Source organism: Chlorocebus sabaeus, chromosome 14 (assembly GCF_047675955.1).
Source record: "Chlorocebus sabaeus isolate Y175 chromosome 14, mChlSab1.0.hap1, whole genome shotgun sequence".
Classification (NCBI taxonomy): domain Eukaryota; kingdom Metazoa; phylum Chordata; class Mammalia; order Primates; family Cercopithecidae; genus Chlorocebus; species Chlorocebus sabaeus.
Window position 1 is genome coordinate 63,185,302 of NC_132917.1, and position 26,846 is coordinate 63,212,147.

General features: G+C 36.1%; 1 protein-coding gene across 2 annotated transcripts in view; it reads right to left on the reverse strand.

The window, feature by feature from the left end:
• The window catches only part of WDPCP (WD repeat containing planar cell polarity effector), a 491,319-nt gene that overhangs the window by 252,725 nt on the left and 211,748 nt on the right, over positions 1 to 26,846 (reverse strand). For both annotated transcript variants that reach the window (XM_007970462.3, XM_038007022.2), the window contains one exon: positions 24,084 to 24,207. In XM_007970462.3, the coding sequence (XP_007968653.1) occupies positions 24,084 to 24,207 (124 nt within the window). The remainder of the gene's footprint in view (positions 1 to 24,083; positions 24,208 to 26,846) is intronic.

Genomic DNA, 26,846 nt, shown 5'->3' on the forward strand with positions numbered 1-26,846 from the left:
ATAACCAGCTAACAGCACAATGACAGGATCAAACCCACATATCAGCCAGGCATGGTGGTTCATGCCTGTAATCCTAGCACTTTGGGAGTCTGAGGTAGGTGCATCACTTGAGGTCAGGAGTTCAAGACCAGCCTGGCCAACATGGTGAGACTCCCCACCCCCCGCATCTCTACTGAAATACAAAAATTAGCTGGGCATGGTGGTGGACACCTATAATCCCAGCTACCTGGGAGGCTGAGGCAGGAGAATTGCTTGAACCCAGGAGGTGGAGGTAGCAGTTAGCTGAGATTGTGCCACTGCACTCCAGCCTGGGTGAGAAAGTGAGACTCTGTCTCAAAACAAACAAACAAACAAACAAACAAACAAACAAAACCCACATATATCAATACTAACTTTGAATGGAACCAAGCCAAATGCCCCACTTAAAAGGTACAGTGTGGCAAGCTGGATAAAAAAGCAAGACCCAATGGTATGCTATTTTCAAGCGACCCAACTCACAGGTAATAACACTCATAGACTCAAAATAAAGGGATGGAGGAAAATCTACCAAACAAATAGAAAACAGAAAGAAGCAGGGGTTGCAATCCTAATTTCAGACAAAACAGATTTCAAACCAACAATGATCAAAAAAGACAAAGAAGGACATTACATAATGGTAAAGGATTCAATTCCACAAGAAGACCTAACTATCCTAGATATATATGACCCCAACACCAGGAGCCTTCAGATTCATAAAGCAAGCTCTTAGATACCTACAAAGAGAAATAGACTCCCACACAATAATAGTGGGACACTTCAGCACTCCACTAACAGTATTAGACAGATCATCAAGGCAGAAAATTAACAAAGATATTCAGGACCTGAACTCAACATTGAACCAAATGGATGTGATAGACCTTTAAAGAACTCTCCACCCAAAAACAATAGAATATACATTGTTCTCATTGCCACATGGCACATATTCTAAAATCAACCACATAATTGGACATAATCCTCAAAAAATGTAAAAAAAAACTGAAAGCATACCAAACACACTCTTGGACCACAGCACAGTAAAAATAGAAGTCAAAATTATGAGTATCACTCAAAAACCATGCAATTACATGGAAATTAAAAAACATGCTCCTGAATGACTTTTGGATAGATAATGAAATTAAGGCAGGAATCTAGAAGTTCTTTGAAAATAATAAGAACAAAGATACAGCACACCAGAATCTCTGGGACATAGCTAAGGCAGTGTTAAGAAGGAATTTCATAGCACTAAATGCCCACATTGAAAGGCAACCCTAAGTAAAAAGAACAAAGCTGGAGACATCATGTTATCCAACTTCTAAGTATACTACAAGGCTATAGTAACTAAAACAGCATGGTACTGGTACAAAAACAGGCACATAGACCAATGAAACAGAAGAGAGAGCCCAGAAATAAGGCCACACATCCACAACCATCTGACTTTTAACAAAGGATAAATACAAGCAATGGGGAAGAGTGTCTCTATTCAATAAATGGTGCTGGGATAACTGGCTAGCCATATGCAGAAGATGGAAGCTGGAGGTCTTCTTTACATCATACAAAAATCAACTCAAGATGGACTAAAGACTTAAATGTAAAACCCAAAACTATAAAAACCATGGAAGACAGCCTAGGCAATACCATTCTAGACATAAGAACAGGCAAAGATTTCATGACAAAGACATGGAAAGCAACTGCAACAAAAGCAAAAATTGACAAATAGGATCTAATTAAACTTAGGAGCTTCTAAACAGCAAAAGAAACTGTCAGCAGAGTAAACAGTCAACCCACACAATAAGAGAAAATATTTGCAAACTATGCATCTGACAAAGGTCTAATACCCAGCATCTATAAGGAACTTAAATTTACAAGAGAAAAACAACCCCATTAAAAAGTGGGCAAAGGACATCAACAGACACTCCTCGAAAGAAGACATACATGCAGCCAAGAAGCATATGGAAAAAAGCTCAGTATCACTGACCAGGGAAATGGAAATCAAAAGCACAATGAGATCATCTCAGAGTCAGAATGGCTATTATTAAAAAGTCAAGAAACGGCCAGGTGCAGTGGCTCACGCCTATAATTCCAGCACTTTGGGAGGCCAAGGCGGGCGGATCACGGGGTCAGGAGATCGAGACCATCCTGGCTAACATGGTGAAACCCCGTCTCTACTAAAAATACAAAAAATGAGCTAGGCGTGGTGGTGGGCAGTCCCAGCTACTTAGGAGACTGAGGCAGGAGAATGGCATGAACCCAGGAAATGGAGCTTGCAGTAAGCCAAGACCACACCACTGCACTCCAACCTGGGCAACAGAGCGAGACTCCATCTCAAAAAAAAAAAAAAAAAAAAAAAAAAAAAAACAGTCAAGAAACAACAGATGCTGGCAAGGTTGCAGAGAAAAAAGAATGCTTATACACTGTGGGTAGAAGTGTAACTTAGTCAACCACTGTGGAAAGCAGTTTGGCAATTCCTCCAAGAGTTAAAAGCAGAACTACCATTTGACCCAGCAATCTCATTACTGGGTATATACTCAGAGGAATATAAATCATTCTACCATAAAGACACATGCACACATGCATGCAAACGTTCACTGCATCACTATTCATAGCAGCAAAGACATAGAAACAACCTAAATGCCAGTCAGTGACAGACTGGATAAAGAAAATGTGGTACATATACACCATGGAATACTATGCAGCCATAAAAAAGAACGAGATCATGTCTTTTGCAGTGATATGGATGGAGCTGGAGTCTATTATCCTTAGCAAACTAACATAGTAACAGAAAATCAAATACTCCATGTTCTCACCTATAAGTGGGAGCTAAATGATACAAACATATGAACTGGGGTCTACTTGAAGGTGGAGGTGGCAGGAAGGAGAGGAGCAGAAAAGCTAATTATTCAGTACTAGACCGAATACCTGGGCAATGAAATAATCTGTACAACAAACCTCATGACACGTGTTTATGTATGTAACAAACCTTCACATGTATCCTGAACCTAATTTTTTTTAAAAAAAGAAAAAAAAATCATGGTTGTATTTCCATTCTTGTAATATTTCAGTCCTGTTACTATATTCTCGTTTTTTTTTTTTTTTTTTTTTTTAACTAGCACTCACGGCTTTTATTTACAGTACACCTTACAGATTTAAAAATGTTTTCTAGTAATTGTCTTATTGGATACAACACTCCAGAAATACAGGAGATTCAGATGATTTGATTTCCCGGTATATCGATAGGTAGCTTGTCAATGATCTCTTACTCTTTGGTAAAGACAGGGTCTTGCTCTGTTACCCAAGCTGCAGTGCAGGTGCAGTCACAGCTCAGTGCAGCCTCATACTCAAGCGACCCTCCCACCTCAGCCTCCTGAGCAGCTGGGACTGCAGGTGTGTACCATCACACCTGGCTAATTATTTTATTTTTTGTAGAGATGGGGTCTCACTTTGTTGCATCAGCTGGTCTTGAACGAGTTGCCTCAAGCAATCTTCCCACCTTGGCTTCCAAAGTTCTGGGATTACAGGTGTGAGCCACCAGGATGGCCTCTAATGCTCACTTAACTCTACCACTAACAATCAGCATAGATGCAATTTAAGGGAAGCCAAATTCTTTTCCACTATCACAGGTTGTAATTCATTTTTTAAATCCCCAAAATTTCTATAGTCTACCCAGTCTCACTGCCCATTAGTCCCATATTTTCTAGTCCCTGACAAAAACCCTTGTTTCTAGGTTATACTTAGACTTGACATATTTCATTTTCTTCCCTAGAGCCACTCTCTCCCTTACTTATCCCCTTTCTTATTTCTATGTATACCTATCTCTTCTCCCTGTTCTTGTACTCTCTCTTTCCTTCCCTCCCTTCCTTCCTCTTTCCACTTTCCCTCATTCCCTTCCCTTCTTTTTCCTTCTCCCTCCCTTGTATGTTCGTATCTCAATACTACTTTGCCAATATTTGAGTCTTACCATAATCCAATCACAACATTCTGGTTCCTACATCTACATTTAAACATCTATAATATCATCAAATTGTCTTGCAATATTTCTCTCATGCTTAAGACATGCAACCTTGCATTTCCAACGAAAAATCCATAAACCTTTTTAGAAGCATATGTTCAAATAATTCAATTAGAAAATAGCTAATGGGCATGAAAAGATATTTCACTAGAGCATAAAGATAGAACATAAGTACATGAAAAGATATACAATATCATCAGCCATCAGGAAAAAGCAAATGAAAACCCCAATGAGATATCATTACACATCTATTATAATAGCTAAAATAAAAAATAATGGCAACGCAAGGAGAAACCAGATCTCTCACACATTGTTGGTGGGAATGCAAAATGACACAGACATTTTGGAAAACAGTATGGCAGTTTCCTATAGAATTAACCATACATGGCCTAGCACCAAACTTAGAAATCACCCTCTAAGTATTTACTCCAGAGAAATGAAGTCACATCCATACAAAAACCTGTACCTAAATGTTCACAGAAGTTTTATTTATAATAGCCTCAAACTGGCCACAACCATAATACCCCTTGACAAATGAATTCCATGATTTTTAAAAATTGTACTTTATGGCTGGGCACGGTGGCTCACGCCCGTAATCCCAGCACTTTGGGAGGCGGAGGCGGGTGGATCATGAGGTCAGGAGTTCAACACCAGCCTGGCCAACATGGTGAAATCCCGTCTCTACTAAAAACTACAAAAAGTAGCCAGGCATGGTGGCACATGCCTGTGGTCCTGGCTACTCGGGAGGCTGAGGCAGAAGAATCACTTGAACCCAGGAGGTGGAGGTGGCAGTGAGCTGCCATCATGTCACTTCACTCCAGCCTAGGCGACAAGGTGAGACTCTATCTTAAAAAAAAAAAATTGTACTTTATAAAATAACGTTTCTTAGGAGAGTCAGACTAGCAGCTTTATATATACGTTAAAAAGAAGTATCTATTAAAACATTTCTAAGAATCATTTTTCCTCAAAACAGTACAAACCAAACCAAACCTTAGCTTTGAATTAGATTTTAGGCTGAATAATGGAAGTCTGTGTCTTGGTATAACTTCACTTATGCAGTGGTTATGCAAAGAAACTTAAGCACCAATATGGTACAGTTAGTCTCAACTAGTACATATTTCTCTGACAAAACCTAATCAAGAAGACTACTTTAACTCCTTTCCACAAACACTTGTTGGCTTTTTCAATTCTCTAGATTCTTTCAATTGTCAAAACATGAAAAAATTCTTAAACTGCTACCATACCTTATGCCAAACATAGGTTTAACAGAGATTTCCCTTAGACATCTATATCCAGTGAGTAATCTCCATTATTCTTTCCTCCCAAGGAAAACCTTTATATTTTACTAACTCCTTACTACTTAGCTGCGTCTCAGGAGTCGGTGTTTAGCTCTTAATAAAGGCACGTGGTGCATTCTCTGCAAATTGCTTTCAGCTAAAAACAGATGTTAATTTAAAAACATAGATAACAACCCATGGCACCTGTTGTTTCACACTTCTTTTGCTCAGGCCCCAGTGGTCGAAATCCCATCTTTTATTTCAATAATTTTCTGCAGCTTTTCTTCCATTCCAGCTGTAGGTCTTTCACTGTGATGATCATTTAAACTTAACAGAAAAGCCATGTTTTACTGAGCAAAACTATCAGGATGACTACACAGAATCAATGCAGGCAGCCCTAAGTCACGGCTCTAATTTAAGAATGAAATATGTTCTAGCCAAAATTGACAAATGGGATCTAATTAAACTAAAGAGCTTCTGCACAGCAAAAGAAACTACCATCAGAGTGAACAGGCAACCCACGGAATGGGAGAAAATTGTTGCAATCTACTCATCTGTCAAAGGGCTAATATCCAGAATCTACAAATAACTCAAACAAATTTACAAGAAAAAAAACCAAACAACCCCATCAAAAAGTAGGCGAAGGATATGAACAGACAATTCTCAAAGAAGACATTTATGCAGCCAACAGACACATGAAAAAATGCTCATCATCACTGGCCATCAGAGAAATGCAAATCAAAACCACAATGGGATACCATCTCACACCAGTTACAATGACAATCATTAAAAAGTCAGGAAACAACACGTGCTGGAGAGGATGTGGAGAAATAGGAACACTTTTACACTGTTGGTGGGGCTGTAAACTAGTTCAACCATTGTGCAAGACAGTGTGGCGATTCCTCAAGGATCTAGAATTAGAAATACCATTTGACCCAGCAATCCCGTTACTGGGTATATACCCAAAGGATTATAAATCATGCTGCTATAAAGACACATGCACATGTATGTTTACTGCGGCACTATTCACAATAGCAAAGACTTGGAACCAGCACAAATATCCATCAGTGATAGACTGGATGAAGAAAATGTGGCACATATACACCATGGAATACTATGTAGCCATAAAAAAGGATGAGTTCATGTCCTTTGTAGGGACATGGATGAAGCTGGAAACTATCATTCTCAGCAAACTATGGCAAGAACAAAAAACAAACACTGCATGTTCTCACTCATAGGTGGGAATTGAACAATGAGAACACTTGGACACAGGGCAGGGAACATCACACACTGGGGCCTGTCGTGGGGTGGGGGGAGTGGGGAGGGATAGCATTAGGAGATATACCTAATGTAAATGACGAGTTAATGGGTGCAGCACACCAACATGGCACATGTATACATATGTAACAAACCTGCACGTTGTGCACATGTATCCTAGAACTTACAGTATAATAATAATAGAAAAAGAAAACCAAGATAGCAAATGGATTCTCTTTGAATATATAACCTAAAAATTGAAACTGTAAAATTTAATCTATTATACAGAATTTTTTTTCATAGTTGTTTAAATTTTATTGTTTGCAATTCTAGAAAAATATCATGTTGGAAAAGTAAGCAGTAACTTAAGTAACATTTTATTTTGAAAAATATAGAAAAATGACAGGAATTCTAAATTTTTGTGAATATTTTACCCAAGAAGTGTGTTTTAGAATCTTTTGAGATTTGAATTAAAAAATATTGTTGGTCAAATTCTTTCACTGTTTAAAGCCAACAATAAAAGAATAGGAAAAGAATGTAGTTATTTCCAACTCTGTGCTATATATATTAATATATAGCATTATATATATCTTACTGTTATACATAACAGTAAGATAACATCTAGAAATTATATCTTAAAACCTTCAGAGTAAATTAATAAAAATTCAACATACTTCAACAACAACAAAAAAGAATGAAATATGTTCTAATGATAAATGTCAGTTAACGGGATGCAGTGTCTGAATAATTTTAACTATAAGAACAGGAACTTGGGAAATTAACTAAATGTATGTCTGTCTTCCAGCTGTGTTGCAGATCTTAGTAGAGTGTTTTCATGACAGGACAAGATGGAAGAAAAGAGAAGGACCAGGTCAGAATTCAGAGTGACCTTAATCACCTAGTACATGTAGTCAGAAAAGATTAAAGTTCTTTACTAGTAATTGTGAGTCACTGGAAATAAAATTCATAAAATTGATAAGATGGGGAGGGACTAGATGAGAATATTCAGAAACATTTACAGAGTGGATCATACAAAGAAATCAAGACTAAACAGTGTAATATTGTGGCCAGAATAGCTACTGAGATAATACATGTGTAAACTGGAATATCCTGATACTGATCACAGGCTCCTAATCCTAAATTACACCAAGCATGGGGTTACAGCCTCAATAACTACAACAAAGTAGACTTTTGAGCTCTATTCTTCACTCTTGGTATAGTGCAAGGCATATGGTAGACAAGTATTTATTGAGTTAATGATGTTTGCAAAATCTAAAGAAAAATTTGCAGAAGATTATGAGGAAAGCAACAATAAAGTGGGGAACATGAAAATAAAGCCAGTTAAGTCTAGTGCCATTCAAACTATGCACATGTGTCACCATTTAGGGTAGAACACTCTCCCTACTTAATTTTATGTTGGTAGCACATGACCTGCTCCAAGCACTAGCCTGATTCTTTCATTTATTTGTTGTTGTTGTTTTGTTTGGTTTTTGCAAACGGTGCAAGTGAGGGGGTGAAAAGAGATAGAAGCAGTGAGGACAAGGCTGACAAAGGTTAAAGCTATGCTTCTCAGAGCGAGAGTGGTGAGGCATTCAAGCTCCAAGATTCACAGTATCTCAGGGCATGGAAGCTTCACCTAAAAATGTGGGTTTGAGGAGGAAGGTTTTGAGCTTTTCCTTTTTTCCCACTTTTTAAAAATTGATATATCATATTTGCATCTATTTTGGAGGTACATGTGATATTTTGACACCTGTGTACAATGTGTAAGGATCAAATTAGAGTAATTGGGATATCCATCACCTCATTTATCTTTTCTTTGTGTTGGGAATGTTACACTTCTAGCTATTAATTATTTTGAAATATACAAGTTACTGTTGACTATAATTTTCTTACTGTACTATTGAATAACAGAACTTATTTTTTCTATCTAACTACTTTTTGCAACCCAATTTTTTCCTCTTTAATGAGGTATTGTTACATGCATATCCTGGTAAAATCAGTAGAATCCCTGCCCCACCCCCCTTTTTTTTTGGTCAGGTGTATGTGTGGGTGTGTAGAAAAGAAGTCGGGGGTGAGGGGAGGGGAAGGGAGAGAGAGAGAGAGAGAGATTATCTGGAAATAGAAAGTAAAACAATATTCTGCTCAGAGTGACTAGAAAATGTGTTATTCTTCTTTGGGTCATCAGTGGTGTTTATTAATACTGTAGTCACCAAGACTATGAATAGTACCGAGTACTGCCAGGAGAACAAATTATGCTAATAATACTGGTCTTCTTAGCTCTGCTTGTCCCCTGTGGTCTGAGTGAGCCCAATGTATGAAACTCATAGATTTGAAAAATGAGCTGGCTCCCTCAGAAATTAATTTACTTTATATGAGCATGAAACTTTTTGCTTCTATAAATTAAATCCATTTTCTTTTCTTTTTTTAAGAGATGAGGTCTCGCTCTGTCACCCAGGCTGGAGGGCAGTGATGCAATCATAGCTCACTGCAGCCTCAAACTCCTAGGGTCAAGTGATCCTCCTACTTCAGCCCCCTAAGTAGCTGGAACTACAGGTGTGAACTACCACACCCTGCTAAAAATCGGTTTTCTTAACAAGTATGATAAAATGTTTTATTTGCAAACTAGATTACTCTTAGGCATACTTTCTGCTTCAGTTTCCCTATAACATGAAAGTCCTTAAGATTATAGTTCAGGTACAATTTTAGTACTATTATTCATTTATAATTAAAAAACTTAAGAATTTTGAAAATAAGAAAATACAAAGAACAACTTAATTACCACTGTTCACATCTGGATATATATACTTCCACCTATTTAGTTAGTTTTTTTTAATATGGACAAAATAATCACTCTTGTTTTTGTAAAATGTATCTGTGTTCATAAAAATAATTCAAACAATACAAGAAGCACAAAGATGGAAATATATATCACTTGCACTTTGCAATACCCAGAAATTAACATGGTTCACATTAGATCTGCATCACCCTCCATATCTTTTATGAGTATATAACAAATAGATGGAAGGATACGAAGGGATTCTTCTATGTTAATAGGTTTATGTTATACGTCCTATTGTTAATAAAGAGTATTATGGCTGGGCACAGTGGATCACACCTGTAATCCCAGCACTTCAGGAGGCTGAGTTAGGCAGGATGCTTGAGCCCAGGAGTTTGACACCAGCCTGGGCAACATGGTAAAACTGTATCTCTACAAAAAATGTAAAAATTAGCCAAGTGTGGTGGGGTGAGCCTATAGTCCCAGCTACTCGGGAGGCTGAGGTGGAAGGACTGATTGAGCCTGAGAGGTTGAGGCTGTAGTGAGTCATGAACAGGCCACTGCACTCCAGAGTGGGCAACAGAGACCCTGTCTCAAAAGAAAACAAAGAAAATAAAGAGTATTAAATTTGATTTTACTTAAAAAAGAAAAGCAAAATTTTATAGGAATTATTAACCTTCAAATACATGTTTTCTGATCATACATTATTTTCTAAAAGATCCCTCTAAAGTTAGGAAATTATGAAGAATATTGTTTTTTTAACTACTCATATGACTTTTAAACAGTATTCTGGACTCTTTGTTTTGAAAGTGATAACTGATATTTTCTCCATTTCTCTTTTCTCCAAATTCCAATTTTTATCATATAGTTGTATTTTTACATTAACCAAGATAATACCCAATTTTTGCCAGGCACAGTGTCCTGTGCCTTAGTCCCAGCTGCTCTGGAGGCAAAGCAAGGAGGATTGCTTGAGGCCAGGAGTTCAAGGCAGACATGCACTATGATCATGCCTGTGAACAGCAACTGCACTCCACCTCTGGCAACACAGCAAGTCCCTGTCTTTAAAAACAATACTCAATTTCTTTTCTAATCATAATATCTATGGTTGTTTAGCATTAGTTACTCATAAGTGGATTGCTCACCACCATGATTCTTTGTTTTTTCATTCAGATTCTCCATTTCTGGTAAGTCTTCTATTAACATTCTTTGTTAAGCAGTTTTTTCACGAAGGACTCACAGATGCTATTATTCTCTGAAGACTTACATGATTGAGAATATTTGCCTGTTGCCTCTAAACGTGACAAAAATCTCAACTGGGTATAATATTCTTGGGTCACACTTCTAGATTCTTTTTTCATTTCAGAGACTTTTTATTGCATTATATATTTGAGTAATCTTCTATTCCTATTAGTTTAATGCTGAATCATCTGTCTTCTATATCAAATACATATTTCTAATTGCCTTAATCTCTTTGTTTCATGTGTATTCACTGTGATCATTGCAAGTCTGTCTTGATTTTCACGGTTGTTTGTCTTTATTCCCTGCCTGTCACCTGTCCTACCTCTTCCCCAACTGACACATAGCTCAATGCTACTATATGTGGACCCAAACCCACCACTGCGATAGCACACCTAGGTTGGTCCATGTCTGTAGTGTTTCGTGTGTCAAAATTACCTCTTAATCCATTCTCACAATAAAACTCTCAACTGAGTGCTAGGACCTATGAAATCATTTATTCAATAACCTCTTACTTATGAAAAAATTAACACAATATTACAAATGGAACTCTTCTTACATCTTCCTTCTCTTTCCTTTCGTATTCAGACTACATGTTCCAAAAAAACTATCTCTTGCTGTTTAGTTTATAACAGGTTGGCAAACTTTTTATGTAAAGGGCCAAACAGTAATACACTTTGAGGGATATATGAACCCTGTCACAAGTAAACCCTGCCATTATAGTGTGAAAGCAGCCATCGGCAATATGCAAACAAATGGGCTTGGCTGTGTTCCAATAGAACTGTATTTACAAAGATGAGAGGCAGGTTGTAATTTGCTGACTCCTGTTTTATACAATCAACTTTGGCAACTGCAGTCAAAGTAAAGGTCCTTGGCCATGTACTGACTTGGAATGGGTGGACTGAAATGGCATTCCTGTAAGGATTATATTAATAGCCAACTAGCACAAATTTGAACTCAGCACCTCATGGCACATGTGGAAGAATGAGTCAGTGTAGGTAATGTGCTGACCTAGCAAGGTCTCTTCAGCGCCAGCATTCTAACCAGTGGTATGCTCTACTAAAGCGATTCAGAAGGCTCTTCTGCTGTATGTAACCCCAAAGAATGCTAGGAATTTACTATAGCTATAACAAAAATGGTAATAATATTCAGTTACCTTTTGTTAAGAACTTCAAATATTTCATTTGAGCTCAATAACTACCGTAGAAGTATGCATGGTAGGTGTTCTCTCCATGACAAAGTTAAGAAAAGTGAGAACTACAAAAAAATTTAAATTCCCATTCTTATAGCAGATTAGGAGTAGACTACGACCTCTAAAACCATTGATCTCTTAGGACTGGCATTTTTGGGGTAGCCCTTCTTTTTTCCTAATGGTAAGACTAATCAGAGCACTAGTATTTTTTGAAAGCTCCTCACTACAGCTTCGCTCAGCCCGAAGTAAGACAAAATGGCTCTATGCAGACATTAGACAACTGCACAATGGCTCAATGCAGAGCAGTACCCTCAACTGACATCACATGGTCCCATTTGCCTAACCATTCCCAGAACTAAGTTTCATTGTAAAAAATGTAAGTTCATTTAGTAGCATGTAGCCAAGCTATGGTTGTAAATATTACTGGACGTCTCAGATAAACACTTGTAAATTTATTTTACCCTACACTAAACTATTTGTGTGGCATTCTTCATGACTTATTACAGATATTCCTTAATTGTTCACTGAGAACTTGGAAAATTTTGAACCCACTAGATGGGAGAAGCTTAGCTTAGGACATTGAGACTTGACTTTTTTACTCAAAGGAGCCTGATAAATAGGATCACAGAATCTCATGTTGGAAAGAACTTTAAAAATATGAGGAAATCTCACATATCTCCACTAATTCTCCCAAATCCAGGATCACCTTCAAGGGGGCAAAAGTTGGTGCTTATTTTTGTTTATTGCAGCACTGTTTATAGTAGCAAAACACTGGAAATTGTTCATGTCTATATATAGCAGGATGGTTGAATAAATTATGACAGTCTATCCTTAATAATGTGTGATGTAGATCTATGTTTATTAACATAAATAGAAGGCCATAATATTTATGTCTTGAAAAAAAAATCATGTGTTATTCCTGTAATCAGAAAGCTATTTTTGCTTTTGAAAAAACATAAGTGTTCCAAAGAACTACAGTGGCTGGGCAGTCTATGGATCAGGAAAACCTGAATTAATGGGAGGGCTTTAGTTTTAAACAACTTTTATTTATTAAACCTATGAACCAAAAGACAAATACATACCCTTCCATAGCAATAACCACATGTGATCAGAGTGTTCATTAAAGATTTCACAAAAGTGATGTATTTTTTCAACTAATTCAACACTGCTGAGGCCCATAAACAATGTGATCTTTGAGGAATGCTAATATTTGTTACCTCACTATAATTTAGACAGGTGACCTTCAGTTTCCAGGTATTGACAAAACTTAAATACCTTTTTTTATAAAATGTAATGAGATAGAGAATAAGGACAAGAATCTATAGCAAGCTGAATATTTTATTAGTTAAACATGCATATCTATGGAGAAGGACAATGAAAGGGGGAGAATTTAAAACAAAAGAAATGAGTTGTACTTATCCTTGTCTCCTCTAGGAGATAGATGCTTGAGAGCACTTACTAGAAATAAAAAAAGATTACATCACCTGTCCATAGTTTTTTGAGTTCTACTAAGTTTATTTTTATTTTATCTCTTTCTTTCTTTTTTTTTTTTTTTTTTTGAGGCAGTGTCTCGCTCTGTCGCCCAGGCTGGAGTGCAGTGGCGCAATTTCGGCTCACTGTAGCTTCTACCTCCCAGGTTCAAGAGATTCTCCTGCCTCAACCTCCTGAGTAGCTGGGATTATAGGTGCCTGCCACCACGCCTGGCTAATTTTTCTATTTTTAGTAGAGACAGGGTTTCACCATGTTGGCCAGGCTGGTCTTGAACTCCCAACCTGAGGTGATCCACTCACCTCGGCCTCTCAAAATGCTGGGATTATAGGCGTGAGCCACCATGCCCAGCCTATTTTATTTTTTTAATTAAAAAATAAAATGGACTCAAGCAGTCCTCCTGCCTCAGTCTCCCAAGTAGCTGGAACCACAGGCATACACCCGGCAAGTTCTGTTAAGTTTAAATATGTAATAATAGTATAAAGGAGTATTAAGGTTGTGTCTACATTGTATTAAACACAAAGGAAATACAAATATATTTCACATCCAGTGACACATTCTGAACATTTACTGATGTTCATATTTTAAGTGTTATGGCCTTTCCTAGAGCTATGAGCTCTGCAGATGTTACAAATCTGCCAAATAAATTCTTGATTATATTTTCTCTGCATGTTTCTTTTCAGACTTCAATAGAGTAGAATATCTAACAAAATTTTTCCTAGATTTTATAAAGTATTCATGAATGTAAACAGCCAAAAATCATCATATCTCTCTTAATAGCTGCAGTTTGCACATACTATGTATGCCCTTCACTACATAGTAAAAAAAAAAAAAAAAAAAAAAAAAAAACTTTGATTTTGACCATGTTGGTAAAGGCTGTCCTCATCCCACAGCTTTAATACAACTGTAGCTTTGTAATAGAAGTGTCTGTAGCCATCTCTAGTATATACTAATTTCTGCTGGTGCTATAATCAAATGTCCTTAAAGGCCAGTTACTTAATACAGTGAATGTAGGCACTGTATGTCTTTTAATCCTCACCAAACTAAAGAGAGCCAAACTTGCTGACAAGAAGCATGATGAGGTCATCAGCAGGGGACAGTCTGGAGTTTGAGGTCAACAACTGTCTTCATCAGGAGTATGGTGGGTCTGCAGACGCAGTTCACTCACTTATAAAAGTGGTCTTCTACCCAGGCCCTCACTCACTGAATAAAAGTGCCAGAGAAGACAGCGAGGAGTTACAAGCAAAACAAAATGAGAGCAGTAAACAGTTCTGAACAGATACCTCAACTAGAATTTGGGCAGAAAATACATTTTGTACATCCCAAATAAAAAAATAACTAATGTCTAGAATGAAGAAAAGTCTTAAGATTCATTCATTCAACGTCACGCCTAATAAGTAGACTATCCGCACTTTTACCTCTATCTGTACAATGAATCCAGTCTATTTCTCTCACACCAGAAAAAAAAGAGTTGTTAAGGTTATCACAGCATTGCAAATGGAACAGAGTGGGTATTAGGGTAGCTTCTTACATAATCATGATATTCCCTTTTTAACACCACTTACCCATTTGATTTTTAGACAAAATATCATTCATAATTTAGAACATGAACAACGTCAGCAAAATGTAAGGACTTCTTTTACTGCTATTGCTATATATAGGAGGCAATGCTGTTAAAGGAAACCAGACTGCCAGATGAAAAACAGCATGGTTACTTTGGGCCACACCCCTCACTCACACACCCAATTAGCTATGAAAGGGGAGCTTTAAGGAAGAAAAGCAAGGTATACAAAATTTGTTCATGCAATGACCATCGAGTTATTTATACCTACATGTCAATTTTGTTTGGTATCCTAATTTACTGATTAGTATAATAACTTTTCTTCATATTGCCATTATGGTAAAAGAACCCTCATCCCTTGGCAGGAATCTAAAGAGCCCTTATACCCATGGTATTCCTTCCTAAATGGCCCTAACTGTGACCACATAAAAACCAGCTCCTTCATCTATAAAATCACATTTTTCTAGGTGCTTTCAGTTAAAAGACTTGAGGTTTTGCTGTTGTTCCCTCCTGCTTATTTCTCCTTTTGCCTTTTCATCCTTTCCCTAACCAAGGGTCTGTTCAGATGTGTGCAGACCACTCTAGGCTTAAACAACCTTTAAATCTGACTACCATACCATACAAAGTCTCTTGGAATGCCATCATAATGAATCAAACTTCTTAGGATTTTTTAAAAAATATTAAAATTTCACATATTCAATGGTTATAACTATGTAAAAAAAGCATTTGATAAAAAGGACTGAAAAAAAACAACAACAACATAGAAAAGAGTTGTGTGAATATAGCAATGGAACCTCACTTGCCAAAAACATCTTGGGACTGTGGTTTACTTTATAGGAGAAACATTGATTAACAATTTATTTCATGTGTATAGGACTATTTAAATCTTCTATTTCTTTTTTGGTCAGTTTTGGTTTTTATGTACCTAAGAAATTTTCAGTTTTCCCCATTTTTCAAGTTTGCTGTCATAAATTGTTCATGGTATTCCCTTTACTTTTTTTTCTGTTTGACTAATCTTGAGTCAAAGAAGAAATGTTTAGCTTTATTAATCCTATTTTATAATTTTGGTTTTTGTTACTTTATTTCTAAACATATCTTTACTTCCTTCTTTCTTCAGATTTATTTTACTGGTATTTTTTGCAAGTTTTAAAAATTTCATGGCTCATTAATTTTGAGTCTTTCTTCTTTTCCAAGAAAAACGTTTTAAATATATATATTTCCCTTCATAACCCTGTCTGAGAACTCACTTCTGAATTTCTCACTCAAACTCAACATTTCCAAAACCAAACTACTACTCTTTTCCCACATACCTATTCTTTCTGGAGCCTTATCAATCTTGTCAAAAACAATTCTGTTTTTCCAATTGCTCAGGTCAAAACACTTGAAGTCATGCTTCACTTCTCTATTATATTCTTTATCCAATCTGTTAGAAAATCCTGTTATCAAAACCTTTAATATGTCCAAAATCCACCACTCTATCTTCATTCCCTTTGCTACCAATCTGTAATTGGCCACCATTACTTACTCAATTACTGCAATAGCCTCCCAATAGGTCTCCTTCTCCTTGACCTTCTAAGGACAATTCTCAACACAGGATCTGAGTTATCCATTCAATAGATAGCTTCAAATCATCTATTGAGTTCCCCTATTATTCAAGAGAATACTCTCAATTCCTTACAATAATCTACAAAGTCCTGTATGACCTGGCCACTTGCTGCCTCTCTGACCCATTGTCTCATTCCTCTCCTTCTCATTCACTGCTCCAGCCAAACTGCTGGGATTTAACTAATATTTTACCTTGTTAGTGAGGCCTTCCCTGGCAATCTTTTTTTTTTTAATAGTATGATTCTTTATTTTGTAAAACAAGCCTCCACTCCCCCAAAAAAGCCTTTTTCATAACAATTTGTATTTTCCAGGGCCCAGGCTAAGGCTAAGGTGAGATGAATGAAGGAGAACAAGATAATTTACCTCAGGAGTAAAATTTAAGAAATCTGGCAATCTTATTTAAAACTGCAGTCCACTCACCCATCATCCAATACTTCCTAGCCCTGTCCCTGCATGTTTGCTTTCATGGCACATATCATTACCTGACATATTATGTATTTTACCCACTTATTTATTGTATTAGGCCATTCTTGCATTGCTATAAATACCTGACGCTGGGAAATTTATAAAGAAAATAGATTTATATAAGAAAAGAGATTTAACTGGCTCATGGTTCTGTAGCCTGTATAGGTAGCATGGTGCTCAGCTTCTGGTGAGGCCTCTGGAAGCTTTCACTCATGGCAGAAGGCAAACAGGGAGCCAGCATCTCACATGGCAAGAACGGGAGCAAGAGGAGGGAGAGCCACCTACGTTTAACCAACCAAATATGGTCATTTGGGTCATGAAAGTAGATCCCTTGTGGTTTGGTGTTGTCCTTGTGAACTCACTATCACAGGGAGCACCAAGCCATAAATAATCCACCCCCATGATCCAAATACCTCCTACCAAGCCCCACCTCCAACACTAGGGATTACATTTCAACATGAGATTTAGGCAGGGGCAAATATACGAACTTTTTTTTTTTTTTTTGGTCTGTTTTGCCCTTTGCCATATTCTTAGCTAAGTGCCTGGCATGTGGTACTCAGTAATTAATTGTGGAGTAAATAAAAATTACTCCTTGAAATTTTCATATATTGCCAGGCGCGGTGGCTTACGCCTGTAATCCCAGCACTTTGGGAGGCTGAAGCAGGTGGATCACCTGAGGTCGGGAGTTCAAGACCAGCCTGACCAACATGGAGAAACCCCGTCTCTACTAAAAATACAAAATTAGCCAGGGTGGTGGCGCATGCCTGTAATCCCAGCTACTCGGGAGGCTGAGGCAGGAGAATCGCTTGAACCCAGGAGGCGGAGGTTGCGGTGAGCCGAGGTTTGCACTCCAGCCTGGGCAAAAAGAGTGAAAGTCTGTCTCAAAAAAAAAAAAAGAAAGAAAAGAAATTTTCATGAATTTTATGATCTAGAATATGGTCAATTTATATGAATGTTTATTCATGGGAAAAAAGTATAGTCTCCACTTGTTGGACTCTACACATGTCCATTAAGTCAAGATTTCAATTATACAGTATTGTTCAAATCACCTATTTCCTGACACTTTGTTTGCTTAATCTATCAATTACTAAATGGAGAAATCCCATCTCTACTAAAAATATAACATGGAGAAACCCCATCTCTACTAAAAATACAAAATTAGCCGGGGTGGTGGTGCATGCCTATAATCCCAGCTACTCAGGAGGCTGAGGCAGGAGAATCGCTTGAACCCAGGAGGCAGAGGTTGCAGGGGTCCAAGATCACTCCATTGCACTCCAGCCTGGGCAAAAAGAGCGAAACTCTGTCTCAAAAAAAGAAAAAAAGAAAGAAAGAAAAAAAAAGAAATTTATGACCTAGAATATGGTCAATTTATATGAATGTTTATTCATAGGAAAAAAGTATAGTCTCCACTTGTTGGACTCTACACATGTCCATTAAGTCAAGATTTCAATTATACAGTATTGTTCAAATCACCTATTTCCTGACACTTTGTTTGCTTAATCTATCAATTACTAAATGAAAGGAGTTAAAATTCTTTAACTATTGACAGTGGACTTTTGTTTTGTGTACATTGAAGCTATGTTACACACATTTAGAATTGTTATATCTTCCTGGTGAATTGATTTTTCTGTCAGTATTGATCTCTAGTAATCTCTACTAAAGATTTTGCTTTAAAGACTATTTGTATAACATTACCACTATAGGCTGGGCACTGTAGCTCATGCCTATAATCCCAGTACTTTAGGAGGCCAAGGCAGGTGGATCGCCTGATGTTGGGAGTTTGAGACCAGCCTGACCAACATGGAGAAACCCCGTCTCTACTAAAAATACAAAATTAGCCGGGCGTGGTAGCACATTCCCGTAATCCTAGCTACCTGGGAGGCTGAGGCAGGAGAATTGCTTGAACCCAGGAGGCGGAGGTTGCAGGGGTCCATGATCACTCCATTGCACTCCAGCCTGGACAACAAGAGTGAAACGCCATCTCAAAACAAACAAACAAACAAACCCATTACTACTATATTGGTTCTCTTTGGAGTATTTATCTGCTATAAATATTTTTACATTCTCTGACATTTAAACTTTCTTTGAGGGCTTTTTTTGTTTGTTTTTTGGTGTTTTTTTTTAATGACATACGGTCTTGCTCTGTCGCCCAATGCAGTTGCAGGAACAAGGCTCACTGCAGATGTGAACACCCAGGCTCAAGCGATCCTCCCATCTCAGCCTTCCAAGTAGCTGGGACTACAGGCATGCGCCACCATGCGCCTGGCTAATTTTTTAAAAAATATTTTGTAGAGATAGCACTGCTCGTGCTGGTCTCAAACTCCCGGGCTCAAGCGATTCTCCTGCCTTGGCCTCCCATAAATGCTGGGATTACATGTGTGAGCCACAGCACCCAGCTACCTTCTCTGTTTTAGATGTCTTTAAAAAAAAAAAAAGAAACTGAGGAAGAAGATCTGTTTTACATTAATAATGATTATTGATTTTTTGATTCATTGCTAGTATCTCATCGTGAGTTTTCTATTTTCCATCTTTTTTCCCATGTTTCTTCCCCTTCATGCTGCACTTTCTCCTAATTCTTGCCATCTTTGGGGTTTTCTTCTTTATCCAACGTTTTCCCTCTCCTTGCTTGAAAATTATATACTCTATTTCTTTCCTTTTAGTGATTACCCTAGAAATTCTGTATTTCACTTACTAAAATCTAGAATTAATAAATATCTTTATCTTCCTCTTGAAAAGTATAAGGACCTTAGAATGCTTTAACTCTCTTCACTCCTCTTCTGATTTATATGTAGTTATTGTCCAAGATTTTAATTTTTTACCCCCTGAATTAGACATTGGTGTATATGCTTTATAGGATCAATTTTTATTAGGTTTCCACAAGTTTATGATTTTTTTTTTTTGTCTACCATTCCTTTTGCATCTCATGACTTCCTTCATTCTAGTTCTCTCAGGAAGGATGCTGTCCCATTCAAGGGTTCTAGATTTATGTATGGATGTCTGATGCAACCTCCCATTCTGCATGAGCTCTCAGTTATGTCTCCTATCCTCTGAGTACGCAACCTTTGTAAACCAAGCACCTATCTTACTGAGAGCCAGAAGATGCCCTCCAGGAGAACGTTGAGTTTGCTTACTCTTGTGGAATCAAGCATCATTATCATTTCAGCCTGTTTCCCTTACTTTACTGCCAGCTCAACCATGCTTTCAATAAATATTTTGAATATACTATCTAGCATTTTTTGGATGATCTAACTAGGAGCTTTTCTCTAAAAATCATTCTATCTTGTTGCCTTGAATGTTCTCAGGTTAACTTTTTTAGTATTCATGTTCTTTAAAATGATTTCATACAGATGTTGTATTTACTATATATGTTCCATCAGTGAAAAGTATAACTGAAAAAGCCATGTATACATGGAATTGCTTAAGAACTGTTTTAGTCACAAAATGATTTTTGTTTTGCCTATCATATATATTTTACATAAGCTAAAAGCCATTTCCAAAAGATGGCCCTTTTTTTCTGAATTCTAAGTGTAAATATTGACTCTAATATATTATCCCCAACATCTTATTATAAAAATTTCCAACATAGAGCAATGTTAAAAGATTATCTACCATGTGTATTCTGACTTTATCATTTTATAATATTGCTTATCACATATCTACCTATCTATCCCTCTATTTATCCATCGATTCATATTACTTTTTGTTGTTACATTACAAAGGAAAATGCTGACATCAATACATTTCCCCACCAATATTTCATAAACAAAAAAAAATTTATTTCTAGGCAATAAATCTCACATTCCCCAAATTTTGCTTAACATTTTTATAAGCATTCAAAAGCACAACTCTCTGTGCCACAATCACATAACACCATTTGAGTCAGAAAACAACAGTCTCACAGTTAACAAGGGGGAAAAGTTAAAAATAAATTATTAACTTTTTATAACACATTATATTTCCATGTTAGTAATAAGCCTCATATGTGGCACATTCATTTGAAATGTTTGCCCTTTCATTTCATCAATATTTAGGGGTCCCTATTATAGTTTCTATTTGTTTATGATGAAAAACTCTCACTTGCCATCACTTCCCTGTTCAGTACTTGTGGAAGACTATTCAATTTCATGGAGGCAGCTGACTAATTACCTTTTAAACTTAGTTTAGGCAAAGTTGCATTTACCTTCTGTAGGTAAGTGTCTTCCAGTTTAATGATTTTATAAATTAGATTCTATCATCTCTTTAAATTTTTATTTATTATAATAAACACTTTATTAGCTACCATATCAAGACTGTGCTTCTACCGTTTTCTCTTCCTATCTTTAACATTAGGAGCATAATTTACATTTCTAGGGAGTATTTCTTTATGAAAATTGATCACTTTGAATGCATACAAAAAGACAAGAAGTGAGTTTTCAAGTTTAGATTTGTTTGAATTTGGAAAAAGGCTTTCAGGTAGTTTTTTATATTTGTTAAAGACAAAAAAGACCAAAAAGTATAAAGCAATGTCTGTAGAATTCCTCTCCTCTCAAGAGAAAAACAAAATTGTATATAAAATATTTATTTTAATAATCTACATGGTATACTTGTGTATTATCACAAATTCGTACTATGACCTTACCCTTCATATGCTGGATGAAATTAAAACCAATTTAGTATTTTACTCTTTATCAAAATAATCCAATCCAGATACAGGCAATCTGAGTCCCATGTGAGTAATTTTAGGCACGCCTCTAATCTCTGTGGGGCTACTTTTTCCTCATCTTTAATTTAAAATTCCCTATGATGGTCTTTTGTTTAGAGCTTATTCCATTATCTAATAAGGTTTCTTTTTTCAGAGTATTAAAATATTGACTAACCAAAGGACAGGGAGTAATGTAATTCTAGCACTTCACAAATACGAAAAGGTATTTGGCCTGTTTCTCTTCCCCTAAGCATGAGAACTTCTTGGTAGCACATTAAACAAAAGAATGGTTCCAACTTAAGCTATCTCATTTAATTTCTTCAAAACTTTTGTTTCTTTTTTCATAATACTGTATAGCCTACTATCAAAAGAAGAACTAATAAAACATTCATTATAATTGAAATAGTAGCAAAGTATGCAAAAGAAGAAACATGAAAAAGCTAGTATACCCCAAGGGAAAACATCTAGTTCCAGATGTAACCACATAGAAAAGCTAGAGAATAATAATAATAACAGTAATAGTGACCTTATCAAAATATGTCCAAAAATAATTAGAAAACCATTTGAGAAAAACCAATGAACAAAAAATTGCACATTAGTAGAACAGAGCATCCTAGAGCCAGCAGGATGGTTACAAATATGATGCTTATGCAAACACTAAATCACTGTATACAGTCTCAGAGGCCAGAGACAGTGAGGACACAAAGAATATGCTTCCAAAACTTCTGTTTTATTCACTTTCATCTTTTTGGGCTCTTTAGGCAGGAGGATAATTCATTAATTTTCCCCAGAAACAGAGAAACAAATATTAGCAATGAGACAAAGAACAAAGCTCTAAGTCCAAATAAATGTGATGTTAACCCCAGCACTTTCACCATATGTTCATTCACAGAAGACAGCCTCATTTATATGAAGAGTCTTGGAATATTCTAACATCATTCAGATGAAAAGGCAAGATTCAATTACATATCATAACCCTTGCAATATTTTAACATTTCTCAGTTTCTAAAATTGCTGTTTTCCAGAGGCTTCACTGCTTGGTAGACTTCAAAATGCCGCTTTATATATAAAAATCTAATTATAGAACATGAATATTTACACAACAATACAACTTCTCAAATCTTGACCAATCTGAAGTATCCCCCTTCTTTTTGGGCAGTCAAAAATAGTTATCAAATAGTCTACTCTTAAGTGAATAAAAATTTCCAGTTATTTTATAAGCTAGGATCTAAAAAATATACAACCAATAATACATAAATGGTTTTAAGGGAAGAATAAGCAACAGAGAATCAAAATCAGTTCAAAGATCTGGCACCACCAATAACTTGTTATTCGATCTAAGCAAGCCACTTATCTATGCCTCAGTTTACTCATTTGTTAAATGATACTACTGCTTTAACAGGGGTTTCTGAGAACAAAATAAGAGAATATACATCAAAGCCCTTGAAAGAGTAAAAACACTGTAACAGATTATATTTTAGTAAAATTAAAACTCTAAACTCAACTCCGTGATGTAATCCTCCTTTTTGGTACACAGTTGAAAACTCTGTTACTTTCCATTATACAACATATCATATACAAAAGTATACTATACATATATGTATACATATATGCAAAAATGCACAGACATACCTATATGTATGTGTATATATACACATAGTTAAAAATAATTTTTAATATACCCTGATATTTACCACTCATCTTAAGAAATACAACATTAACTAATACCTTGGAGACTATTATATGCTTATTTTATCATATTTCTTTTCATTCACTCCAGACTGCTTTAAATTGTGTGCTAATTGCTTGCTTGCTTTTACTTACAGTATTGCCACATTTATATATGTATCCCTAAATTATCCATGCATTCATCTTCCTTCTGTCCATCCATTAATCCTGATGTCTGAACTTCATATATATATTTTATATATATATATATATGCTATTATATTTTTCCTTCAACTTCTGCAATACTTAGAGAAATTTCTTGACATTATTTTTCACATTATTTTCTAAGGTTAACAATTTGTTATACCCATTTGAAGCAGAGAAAATGGGGTACAGTGAAGCTAGAAACTTGCCACATTATATGAGCAGACAACAGACAAGTTTTTCTACAGTAAGTCTGAAAGAAAAACAAACCAATGACTGTCTCAGAGCTTTACAGAACATTCATATCATTAGACTTCAATTAAAAAGAAAATATTTACTTAGTGCTAGTAGCACAATTCCAGTTAATATTTCTACATTGACTTTTCATAGCTGATATTTGTTCTTTCATATTAAAGGGGAAGGTATATTAAAAAGTACTGATGATATAAAACCCCCAAATAATATTCAAATATTTCCTTAAAATGAAAACAATAACAAATTAAGTAAGATCAAAAGAAGATGTATATTTCTTTGAAGAGATGGACTGTTAGGAAACATGTAGCCTTACTATGGAGTATTTTAATTAAAGAGGGTGTCTCCTGAAATAAGTAATTAGTCTGACACTAATCAATCCAAACATATCATTCACCTGAGCAAGTGGTGGAAGAATCTCCTTGCATATTTGCTGATTTGGTCTCTATATTTCAATATAGTGGTATCCAGAAGTGGTCTTGTTGGAGCATAGAAGGTTCCAAGGCTTGCCTCAAGCTGTGCTGTGGAATTCAAACATAGCAGCACTAAAACAAGTGAAACTCCTTCAATTACAACAAAATACTCATGTTTGCAGTCAGTCAGGTTTTGCAAACTTGGATGAAACGTGAGCTTGCAGGAAAGATGAAATTAAAATATGACAGCTGGTACAAAAACAAACCTGTGTATAAACTTTCACTTGAGGCAAAGCTGACAATGACTCTGAGCAACAAAAAGCTGTCAAAACTGAAGAAATCCATAATGAACCAACCTCTCACCACAAATGGGTAATTAAAACAGTGACTCATCAAAGTAACACAGTTTGAACTAGTACTTCCAGTAAAATCAACTCACAGTGTGCTAAATATTTACTCTCTTTAGCTAAAAGGAGAAAACTGACCTTTCTTCATTGGGAATTGGAATCGATATAGCAGAAATGTTTTTTAAAATAATACAAATAAACAGCCATATTGGAGTAGAAATATGTCTCTACTGCAATTTTAAGACAACCATGAATGTCCCTATATCTTCCCTAAGTTCTGCCCTAAACAGCAAAAGTCTTGGTTTTATCCAAGTGTGAAAGCTAAGACCTCTGGGAGAGGAAAGAAGGACTGGAGAGGCAGGTTTTAATAAACTAGAGGGCTAAGATTGGGGGAAAGGGCACATTTTGCCTGTTTCACAATTTTACAAAGACATGCTCATGGGACTAGGTTTTTTTTCCCAGAAATATCTGGAAGTTAAGTAATTACCATAATGGTAAGAGTAAGAGTATGTATGAGAACACGACAGTTCACAGTAAGACTCCTCTGATTTTTATGCTACTAGCACTGGGTTGAATAAACAATTCCTTATTTAGCAAAACTCTTTAGTTTTAGGCATATTTGGGTTTGAAAGTATTAAATGCCTCATCAGAATAATTACTATGGACTTGGCTAAGCTGTTAGCAATTTCTTTTTTTAATCTCAAATCTAGACGGTAAAGTAAGATGAACTTTAGGGGTATTTTCTTTCAAAGCAGCAGTCAATTTAGATTAAAATTGAATACAGCAATGCTATTGTAAAAACAAGCCAGATTCTCTTCCCATTGCTTGTTTTCTTGACAGCATGTTTTGTACATCTGAAATGTTCGAACCTACATGGAATACTCATAACTCCTAGCACAGTTATAGATTCATTAGCTAGCCCAGCTTGATGTTTAAGACAGAAATGAAGATCTCAAAGATAACTGCAATACGGCTACAAATAAAAGAGCTCACTGGGTTCCGCTAATAAAAGGAAACAAATTACCATGTCAAGTTTGTTAGATTCAGATAGAATAAGTCTCAAGAGAGAAAAAAAATTCTGAATGTTTTAGAAATATGTTTTACAGTTACTTGGGGGGAAATGCACATACCTACTTAAAATGTACATATTCTGATAACCCAGCATCATGCAAAATTTTTATTTTAATAGCCTAGTATCATACAAGCTTTTTATTTCCCTATCTCCCCAATATGGTTCCTTGAAAATATCAAGAATCTGATAATGCCCATTTGTATATTCCCTAATAATCTTTCCTATAACACAGTAATCTTACAAGACAAATTCACTAAGGTGCTAGCAATTTTCAGTGTGCTAAGAGTCAATATTTTATCTTTTCGATATTTCTTCTTTAACTGTAAATTTATGATCTCTTATATAGATTGTGTATAACATAAGCATTCCTTAGGGACCTTGCTTTTTTAAATTTTTTCTTTCTTTTTTTTTTAAGTATACACTCAGTTGTTACAGTATATCAATACTAAGAAATAATTAGTTAAGATAACTCTGCAGGCAGCAATATTATAGTAGTACTTTATACCCTAAAATTATGGAGTTATACTCTTCTTTTTATTTTTAGCTAATACTCATTGAGTACCTAAGTAGTGGGCCATGCACTAGGCATTTTCTCATTGTAAAAATACTGGAATTTCTTGGCCAGGTGCAGTACGGGCTCATGCCTGTAATCCCAGCACCTTGGGAGGCTGAGGCAGGAAGATCACTTGAGGCCAACCTGGGCAACATAGTGAAACCCCTCTACTAAAAATAGAAAAATTAGCCGGGCATGGTGGTGCACATCTGTAATCCCAGCTACTCAGGAGGCTAAGGCAGGAGAATTGCTTGAACCCAGGAGGCAGGCATTGTAGTGAGACGAGATCATGCCACTGCATGCCAGCCTAAGCAACAGAGTGACACTCTGTCTCTAAATATATAAAGAAAAATAATTTCCCTAGATAAATTTTAACTACCTCCAAAAAGAACATTCAATTAATATTAAATAAATACTTACTGTGGGCCATGTGTGACTTGGGCCAAGACCCATGATATAGATTTCCCAGAAGAGCATGTGCTTACTAATTATTCTTCTCTAAAATTACTAAAATGAAGGTTACCTACAAAATTCTCTCCAAACAACTTGTTTATTTTGGCAATGTAATAAGGTGGGATAATAAAAATCTATAAAAATGCAAAGAAATAGAAAAGAAAAGCTCTCCAAGTAAAGACCTTTTGACATATTTCCTGTTCCTCCTATCTTATAAATTACCTAGGGACAGTTTCTCATTGGCCATGATTTTCCACCATTAATGTCAGTGCTTACTACAAAGATACGAAAGATGCAAACGTTAGAATGTTTAGGTGCATTG